The sequence below is a fragment of the Callorhinus ursinus genome, unplaced genomic scaffold (assembly GCF_003265705.2).
Source record: "Callorhinus ursinus isolate GAN/ISIS: 27379988/994484 unplaced genomic scaffold, GSC_fseal_2.0 scaffold3, whole genome shotgun sequence".
Classification (NCBI taxonomy): domain Eukaryota; kingdom Metazoa; phylum Chordata; class Mammalia; order Carnivora; family Otariidae; genus Callorhinus; species Callorhinus ursinus.
Window position 1 is genome coordinate 42,426,956 of NW_027397065.1, and position 10,346 is coordinate 42,437,301.

General features: G+C 43.1%; 1 protein-coding gene across 1 annotated transcript; it reads left to right on the forward strand.

The window, feature by feature from the left end:
• Positions 1 to 394: 394 nt before the first annotated feature.
• LOC112820109 (F-actin-capping protein subunit alpha-1-like) lies at positions 395 to 2,415 on the forward strand. Its single transcript, XM_025867092.2, has one exon. The coding sequence runs from the start codon at positions 403 to 405 to the stop codon at positions 1,261 to 1,263; it is 861 nt and encodes a 286-aa protein (XP_025722877.2). The 5' UTR covers positions 395 to 402; the 3' UTR covers positions 1,264 to 2,415.
• The last annotated feature ends 7,931 nt before the right edge of the window (positions 2,416 to 10,346 follow it).

Consider the following 10,346-nt stretch of genomic DNA (forward strand, 5'->3'; position numbering starts at 1 on the left):
TCTGGGGGCGCCTGGGTGGCTCAGTCGGTTAAGCATCTGCCTTCAGCTCAAGTCATGATCTCAGGGTCCTGGGATCAAGCCCCGCTTCAGGCTCCCTGCTCAGCGGGGAGCCTGCTTCTCCCCCTGCCCCTCCCCCCACCATTTGTGCTCTCTCTCAAATACAATCTTTAAAAAAATAAGTAAATAAAATGTCACTCTGGGGCACCTGGGTGGCTCAGTCAGTCAAGCATCCAACTCTTGTTTTCAGCTCAGGTCATGATCTCAGGGTTGTGGAATTGAGCCCTGCGTCAGGCTCCGAGGAGTCTGCTTGAGATTCCCTCTCTTGCTCCTCCCCCTGCTGCGTGTGTTTTCTCCCTAGTAAATAAATCTTAAAAAAAATAAAATGTCGCAGAGCAGCCCAAGATGGCCGACTTCGAGGACCAGTTGTCGGATGAGGAGAAGGTACGCATAGCTGCTAAATTCATCACTCATGCACCCCTAGGGGAATTTAATGAAGTGTTCAGTGATGTCCGGCTACTGCTTAATAATGACAATCTCCTCAGGGAAGGGGCAGCACATGCATTTGCCCAGTATAACATGGATCAGTTCACACCTGTGAAGATAGAAGGTTATGAAGATCAGGTCTTAATTACAGAACATGGTGACCTGGGGAATAGCAGATTTTTAGATACAAGAAACAAAATTTTCTTTAAGTTTGATCACTTACGGAAAGAAGCAAGTGACCCCCAGCCAGAGGACATAGATGGAGGTCTGAAGTCTTGGAGAGAATCCCGTGACAGTGCTCTAAGGGCCTATGTGAAAGATCATTATTCCAATGGCTTCTGTACTGTTTATGCTAAAACTATAGATGGGCAACAGACCATTATTACATGTATTGAAAGCCACCAGTTTCAGCCTAAAAACTTCTGGAATGGTCGTTGGAGATCAGAGTGGAAGTTCACCATCACACCACCTACAGCCCAGGTGGTTGGAGTACTTAAGATTCAGGTTCACTATTACGAAGATGGCAATGTTCAGTTGGTTAGTCATAAAGATGTACAGGATTCAGTAACTGTTTCAAATGAAGTCCAAACTGCCAAGGAGTTTATTAAAATCACAGAACATGCAGAAAATGAATATCAGACAGCAATTAGTGAAAACTATCAAACAATGTCAGACACCACATTCAAGGCCTTGCGCCAGCAGCTTCCGGTTACCCGCACCAAAATCGACTGGAACAAGATACTCAGCTACAAGATTGGCAAAGAAATGCAGAATGCTTAAAGGCTGAATGTAGGATTCTTCAGTATGTGGAAAGGATTCAACATGCGGTCATATGATAAATAAGTGATTTATAAACAAGAGTGATATTTTGCTAGGGCTTTCAGAGCTTACAGGTTTTCTAGCCTCATGGAATACTGTTGAACCTATAGCATTGTCTTGATTCTTTTGTGTTCTCTGCCTTGTAATTTTCTGTTTTCACTATATCTACTTGTAATTTTTTTTTTAATTCTGCCACATTTAATGATGGAGAGAGAGAGAGAGATCTATCCTGGAGTCATTTTACTGTTTAGAAAATTTCCTAGCCATGAAGCCCTGTTACTGATATAGACAGGTCATATGCTCAGTACTTTTCTACCCCTGTCCTTCAAAGCACTTCTGGTACTTCAGTGGTTTTTACTGATCCACCAACAGCTAAAGAGGCTATGCTACAAACTAGCTGAGTGGAAGACACATTCATCCTTCTCCCTCCAACTGCTTTGATCATCATTTATAGCATCTCATAACTGTAGTTTTCAAAAGTTTGGATTGGGCTTTTCAGGTCCTTTTGTGGGAGCAAAGGAAGTTTTCTAGAAATTCCATTATAGTCAGCTTCTCTAGGGAAGTTGTTTTTAAATCCAAAGACTTGAACCACATTCCCTGCACATGAACGTGTTTGCTTTTTTTCTCTTCCCTCATTGTCTCCTTCCCATCTAGTACCATTATAGTTACAGACATCTGCATTTTTAGAAGGGTTTTACCCATTTATTATTATTTTTTATTATTCAAGAACTGCTGACATACTAGGGATGTAATAGAGTATAAAACTTGAAAAATGCAGATGTTGAAGGAATAATAGGTATCTTGTGCTTTAATACTTTGAGGCAGGATTGTACTATAAGCCAATGAATCAAACAACTATGTAACTCACAAACAAAAACTAAAAATGAACCAAAGTGAAAAGGATAGGTTCCAGGCAGTATCTTTCTATTGTAACCTGTCATTTAAGGGAATACTAGTGATTTGTTCTAAATAGGATGTAATGTAAAACTTGTTCCAAATTACTCTTCCTCAGTTCTGCCTGCCAAGAAAATGTAACTGTGATATAGCAACCCTTCCCAGGTATATTGGCAGGTATATGTGTGATCTCAGAATACACAGGTGACATAGATATGATATGACAACTGGTATTGGTGGATTCATTTACATTGTTTACACTTCTATGACCAGGCCTTAAGGGAAGGTCAGTTTTTAAAAAACCAAGTAGAGCGCGCCTGGGTGGCTCAGTTGGTTAAGCGACTGCCTTCGGCTCGGGTCATGATCCTGGAGTCCCAGGATCGAGTCCCGCGTCGGGCTCCCTGCTCAGCAGGGAGTCTGCTTCTCCCTCTGACCCTCTTCCCTCTCGTGCTCTCTATCTCTCATTCTCTCTCTCTCTCTCAAGTAAATAAATAAAATCTTTAAAAAAAATAAAATAAAAAACCAAGTAATGTCTTCCTACCTATCTCCAAATAAATGTCAAAAAAGAAGGGTGTTTGTCCTTCAGCTTTGTTTTTGCTCAGTAATACAGTCAAGCAAGTTTGTTTCCAAGTGACTTGTTGAGCTGTGTAAGCATTTTTGTTTATTTCAAATAAAATATATTTGTATTATGTGTCATTCATACTATCCATTCATATCACACTATCCTCTGTATCAGGTAGTCCAATAGAAATATACCTGTTTTGTTCTTAAAAAAATAAATAAAAAAAAAAAATGTCACTCTGGCGATGGTGGAGAATGGGTTGGAAGGGGCATGAGCAGAAGCAAAGCAGCTAGTCAGAGGGCTTTGGTCATCACAAGAAATTAGTTTGCATTTGAGGGGTGGGAAAGCAGTGAACAAACTGGGAATATATACCAGAATCATCAGGCTTGCGATGGGGATGGATATGGGAAGACATGGAGGTGACAAGGATAGCAGGTGTGTGGCAGGAGTAAACACCATTTATTAAAGTAGAGAAGGCTAGCAAGGGGCAGAGTGGAGAGGGGAAAAACTGGAGCTCCAATTTAGACAGAGGAGACCTGAGATCTAGTAAGCAACTGCAGAGAGTTCAGGGGAGAGACCTGACTGGAGACACCAACATAGCACAGAGGTGGGATTTCAAACCGCAGGAGTGCGCAAGATCGCACAGCGACTTTGGCAGGAAAGAGACCAAGACTGAGCCCTTACAATCAGAAAGAGGTGGAGACAAAGAAGGAGTTTTAGGTATAAGAGGGAGACTGCAGAGGCTGGAGGCCCTCCCCAAAACACACATGGGAGAGTGGGAGAGGGAGATACCAAAGAGGGGACATGAACCAGGAAGGACAGCACTGTTGCAAGATGTTGTATAAGTACCGTGCGCTAACCGATTGCGCCACTGGAGCTCCATGATGCTGTAGAACAAATGTCAGTGAGAAGAGGACATTCCTGACTGTTGGCTCCTGTAGCCTCTACTAGGGGGACGTTCAGCACCTGAGAGGCAGGGGTGGTAGCAGATTCAAATTTAGGGGCGCCTGGGTGGCTCAGATGGTTAAGCGTCTGCCTTCTGCTCAGGTCATGAGGGATCGAGCCCCGCATCGGGCTCCCTGCTCGGCAGGAAGCCTGCTTCTCCTCTCCCACTCCCCCTGCTTGTGTTCCTGCTCTCGCTCTCTCTCTCTCTGTCAAATAAATAAATAAAAAATCTTTAAAAAAAAAGAAAGATTCCAAGTTTAAAGAGTGGAGAGGTAGGAATACAGTGGCCTCAAAGTGGGAGAATGAACATTAGTGTAAAACTGCCAGGCAATGTTGCATGCCCAGGTCAACACACACAAAGTTGGTTGATCCTGAATCTGTACAGATGCCGACTGGCCCCACTGGGTGACTTGCCCCAGGAATGACCTTCAGCTCTCTAAAGGCACTAACACCAAAGCACCAACTCCTACCCCAGCCTCCTTTCGAGCCATTTCAGAATCAGCTGCACCAGCCCCAACCCAAGTCACAAGCTGGGTGTTCAGGCATCTCAGAACCTTAGGGGCTCAAGGTAAGGCTCAAACCTGACGCCCCCAACCCCACAATAAAACCCGTGGGCAAGAACATAGGGATTCGTTTGACTCTTATAAAGACAAATGGACTATATGTTTTTCTTTAAAAAAAAGAAGTATTACTGGGTGCCTGGGTGGCTCAGTTGGTGAAGCATCTGCCTTCAGCTCAGGTCATGATCCCGGGGTCCTGGGATGGAGTCCCACATTGGGCTCCCTGCTCAGCAAGGAGTCTGCTTCTCCCTCTGCTTTCTCTCTTCCCTCTCATAAATAAAATCTTTAAAAAAATAAAAAAAAGGTATCACTTCAGACAATGTCTCCAGCCTCCAGAGGAAGGAGCATTTTCTCTTTCTTTAAATGGTATAATCCTATTAATATATAAATTTTTATAAGTTTAAACTAAGCTAGTCTCCCATATGCACACACAAGATAACTTCGGTAAGGCATGAATGGATGGTTTTATGGATATTTTTATGCTCACAAATAACCTAACCATAATTGTAACTAAAAGGCTTATTACAAGTCAAGCCGGTTTTAAGTGTTCATGCAGTAGCTCACATACTTCTCCTGACAACGTTTCAAGATAAACTCTATCATGGGTCTCATGAATGAAAAAACAGAAGTTCAGGAGGTTAAATGTCATGCCCAAGGTCACAGAGTAACTAAGATGTTGAGCCATGATCTCATTTTTTTACTTCTTGTTACTCTGCTTTTCTGTCTCATAATATATGTATTTAAATAAAAGTGATCCTAAATCCTGTTCTGTAATTCAGCGTCATGATCAGACTATTACATTTAGCAATCAACAGCATGGGTGCAAAAAAAAAAAAAATCTACATTAAAACTCTTTGTTGGAATGTTTTACACTTTCCACAGAACAGAAACTAAAATAGCCTGTTATATAATTGGTCACAAATACAGTCCTCAAGTTATTTGCCCATACACATGAGTATTGTCTAAAACATGTCTTCTTTGTAGCAGCTAGGCCCTCCACCACTGTGCTTGGCTGAGTTCACAAATCTGTTGTAACCTGTAGCTTCCCTGTCCCTCCTCTGGCTCTCCTCTCCTGCTAAGCTTTGTTTCCTGGCAGTAATTAAAACCTTCTGCCACTGCCGTAGCTACTGCTGCTGCTGGAGCCACCACAGCCACCTTGGTTTCGTGGTTTGGCAAAGTATTGGCCTCCACCACCATAGGGACCAGAGCCCCTGCCTCTAAAATTTCCTCCTTTCATGGGTCCAAAATTTGAGGATTGATTGTTGTAATTGCCAAAATCATTAGAGCTTCTGCCACCTCCAACGTTGCTTCCATCATTACCAAATCCATTATAGGCATCCCCACTGCCACATAGCCACCACCACCTCGACTGCCACCAAAGCCACCTCAACCACTGAAGTTCCCTCCACAACCAAAGTTGTCATTCCCACCAAAACCACCTCCACGACCACCAAGTTTCCAGAACCACTTCAACCTCTTTGGCTGGATGAAGCACTAGCCATCTCTTGCTTTGATAGGGCTTTCCTTACTTTACAGTTGTGGTCATTCACAGTATGGTATTTCTGAATGACAATCTTGTCTACAGAGTCACGGTCATCAAATGTTACAAAAGCAAAACCTCTCTTTTTGCCACCACCTCGGTCAGTCATGATCTCGATCACTTCAGTTTTCCCAGACTGTTCAAAATAATCTCTTAGGTGATGTTCTTCAGTGTCTTCTTTAATGCCACCAACAAAAATCTTTTTCACAGTTAAGTGGGCACCAGGTCTTTGAGAATCTTCTCAAGACAGCCCTCTTTGGTTACACATGTGGCCTTGCGTTCATGGCTGCCTCCACCTTCTCCACAGTGGCATACATGACAAACCCAAAGCCTCTGGAGCGCTTGGTGTTTGGATCTCTCATTACCACACAGTCCGTAAGCATTTCCCATTGCTCAAAATGGCTCCTCAGACTCTCACCAGTTGTTTCAAAGCTCAAACCTCCGATGAAGAGCTTCCGCAGCTGTTCAGCTCTTTGGAGACTCTGACTTAGACATGACAGCGGTGGGAGGGGAGACCTTAACGATGCTTACTCGGCAGCATCCACAGGCAGAAAGTGTAACCCACTTTTGACAATGAAAAAGTTCCATGGTTATCGTTCCATGGCCACATATATAGATCCTTTTTAAAAAAAAATATTTCAGAAAGAGAGCAAGCGAGCAAGTGGGGGAGGGACAGAGGGAAAGGAGAATCTCTGTGCTGAGCATGGACACTGACGTCGGGCTCGATCTCATGACCCTGAGATCATGACCTGTGCCAAAATCAAGAGTCAGTCGCTTAACTAACTGAGCCACCCAGGCTCCCCTAGATCCCTTTTAATGAATACATTTCATTCCAATGTGCATCTGTATCATATTTTCTGATTACAAACTATGCAGCAACAAACATGTTTATAAACACAACTGGGGACCCTCCTGTGAGGGGTGTTTGTAGGCATCGCTGACTCTTCCCAGTGCTATCTCCACACCATTTGCTGCCCTGCCAAGTCCAACTCCTGGATCCCTCCCAAAGCCTTATTCCATTCTCCACTGTCACCTCTTCAAGGTCATTTCATCATCATCATCATTTACGGCAGACTCCAGATTGGTCTCCCTGCCTCCAGAGTGAGGTTCTGAAACACAAATCTGACCCTGTCACTTCCCTCCTTAAAACCTTTCCACGGCACCTAACATCCCTAGGACAGACACTAAACCCCCGCCATAGTTTACAAAGCCATGTGGCCCCTGCTTAACTCTCCAGACTCGTTTGTTAACCAACCACACTCCTTGCTCAACCCTGAAGTAGAAAAAGAAAAAAAAAAAAAAAAAAAAAGGTGGGGGGGATTAAAATCGAAGGGTTTTAAGTTTTTCAATAAGACAAACTACTGTCAGATTACAAACCCAAGGCTATTAAACACTTCCACTAGCTTTCAGTTTCATGCAAATTCCATAGAATACCAACTGCAATAATGATGGAAAAGGCCTCGAATTCTGACTACAGATGCTACAGACCTTACAGGGGAAAAGCTTAGTTTTCATTAAACATTCAACAGGCTGTGTTCTCTTGCCTCCTGGCATTTGCAGAAGCTGTTTCCTCGGCCCAGAGCATTTCTCTTCCATCAAGTGTCCATCCATGTTTCTCCTCAGGAAGCCTCTCCTGCCCTTCCCTAAACTGGGCTGGAAAGTGCTCCCCAGCAGCTGGTTCTTCCCACCCCTGGATTCATGTTCCTGTAGCCTGACAGCATTTCCGGCCAGTCTCCCCCACTGGACAACAGGCCCAAGAGCAGGGGCAATGTGTTACTTAACTATCACATATCACAGCCTTGGTCCCTAGCACAGAGGGGCCTGAGTACATGATTGGTTAAACTAATGGAAAGAACAAAGTCAACTTGGGAATTCTGATGGTTGTACTGACCCTTCTGTGACTTGGTACCATTGCTCAGAATTGGTCTGACAGAATATTTACATTAACATATTTAAAAAGCTTTGTGTTCCGGGGCACCTGGGTGGCTCAGTTGGTTAAACGACTGCCTTCGGCTTAGGTCATGATCCTGGAGTCCCTGGGATCGAGTCCCGCATCGGGCTCCCTGCTCAGCGGGGAGTCTGCTTCTCCCTCTGACCCTCCCCCCTCTCGTGTTCTCTCACTCATTCTCTCTCTCAAATAAATAAAATCTTTAAAATAAATAAATAAATAAAAAGCTTTGTGTTCCTATTGAAGTTTCATTGGAATTTGAAGCCTGAAAAATGCCAGTGGATAAGTACGCTAGGTATGGGTGAACGTTACATAAATCAGAGCACCCTTAAGGTCCAGTGTGGTGCAACTGTCTACCCCAAAAACAACCAACTTAGAGCATTACTGCTTGGACAGACTAGAATTGCAAACACGACATCTAGTAAGCTTTTTCGAGTAATGAAGCAAAACACATTATACTTAGTAAAATGTATACAAATAGCAGCAATCCCCGCAAAAATTATGTTAATGGAGAAGCATCTGTCTAAAGTTCTCAAAGTCTCAACCAACATTAAGCACTTGTACCTTTTTTAAGATTTTACTTATTTGAGAGAGCGCAAGAGCACGCACACTAGAGAGCGAGGGGAGAGGAACAGGGGAGGGCGAGAGAGAAGCAGACTCTGTGCTGAGCGTGGAGCCTGACGAGGGGCTAGATCCCAGGATCCTGGGATCATGACCTCAGCCGAAATCAAGAGTGGAAATCGAGTCAGACGGACTGAACCACCCAGGTACCCCAAGCACTTTGTATTTGGATTAACAGCAGATGAAGAGAGATCACTCCATGCTCAAGCTGACCAAGGACAGTCAACTAGCTGGTAAAGGACTAACTAGCTGCTATGCTCTCAGTCCTTTGTTCTTTCCATCACAAGAGACCCCTTTCCAAAGCTTCTAAATTTATTATAGAGTATGAAAACCACTCAGAATCATGTTTGCTTTTCATACCGCCCTGCTATATCTGAGGATGCTAGATCTAATATTCTTCTTTAAAACCAAGTGTCCTAATAGTCTTATTTTTTTTCTCTTTCAGAAGTCTACTAATTACAGAAATTCAGACTGATTCAGTTATATTTAGAAGATAAAAATTTTAATCAGTGTATGTGTTCCTAGTATTTCACGCCTATCTTGCCACTTCCTTGTTCACTTCCTAACAATGGAGGGAATAAAGTACACATTGAGGGGTGTATGTTTCAGGGAAAAATGGCAGCTTCTAAAATAAACCGTTTAAGGGGCACCTGGGTGGCTCAATCAGTTAAGGGTCCAACTCTTGATTTCAGCTCAGGGTCGTGAGATCGGGCTGCATCAGGCTCAGCGCTGGGCATGGAGCCTGCTTAAGATTCGTTCTTTCCCTCTCCTGCTCTATTGCAATAAAATAAATAAAATTAAATAAACTGAAGTGTTTTTTTAAGTTTTTCAATAAGACAGACTATTGTCAGATTACAGACCTTAGACTATTAAAACCTTAGACTTCCACTAGCTTTCAGTTTCAAGCAAATTCCATAGAATACCAACTGCAATAATGATGGAAGAGGTGTCGAATTCTGACTACAGATGCTACAGACCTTACAGGGGAAAGGCTTCCTACATAAGCTGGTATTATGCAAGGATCAACTCAATTAGACTACATGGCCCAGGCAAGTAAAGGGAATGAAGGGAGCTAGAGCGAGAAGAGACAGTAGAAGGAACACTTCAGTTGTCCCTTCGGGCCACTTCATGAAGGGTCTGTAGGACAAAGCCCACACTCCACCTAAAAGGCAGCCAGCACTCCACTGCCAGTCCAAGTGTATGAAACAAGGGCCAGATTTCCTTTTCCAAGAGATGCTCCAAAACCAGAGGTATGTGAAACTTTGGAATTTTAAATGGTGACAACAATTTTTAATATCCTCCATCCCAGCCCTCCAAAAAAGAAAATCCATGAGCAACCATCTACAATCTGATATTTTGATTCCAATCCCAGATTTGGAATCAAAGTAATAGCTCTTCAGGTCTTTGGCATATCAATGAATTTCTGCGCTTCACGGTCCTCATCTGAAAAATAGGGTCATAAACTTGAAACACAATAATGCTTATTAAATACTTAAAACAGGGGCGCGTGGGTGGCTCAGTTGTTAAGCGTCTGCCTTCTGCTCAGGTCATGATCCTGGGGTCCTGGGATCAAGCCCCACATGGGGCTCCCTGCTCAGCAGGGAGTCTGCTTCACCCTCTCCCACTCCCCCTGCTTGTGTTCCTGCTCTCGCTATCTCGCTCTGTCAAATGAATAAATAAAATCTTTAAATAAATAATAAATACTTAAAACCGGTCCCAATACAGTGTAAGCAACTAAACAGAGTTTCCTATAGGTGAAGAGTGGATATTACTAACCGTAAATTATCTGCTGCAATCTTCAAAGAACCTAATTGAAAATTCCAGGGAGGTAGAGTTCTCAGATTTAGAGCCTTTCAAATTCTGATTACTGAATAGTGAGTATTAAAGTCATTAGAAACCAAATAGAACCAGCAATAAAGAATGTTTAGCAATAGATATTTAATGAGCTGGAAGTGGCTCTTCTAATTAAGAGAT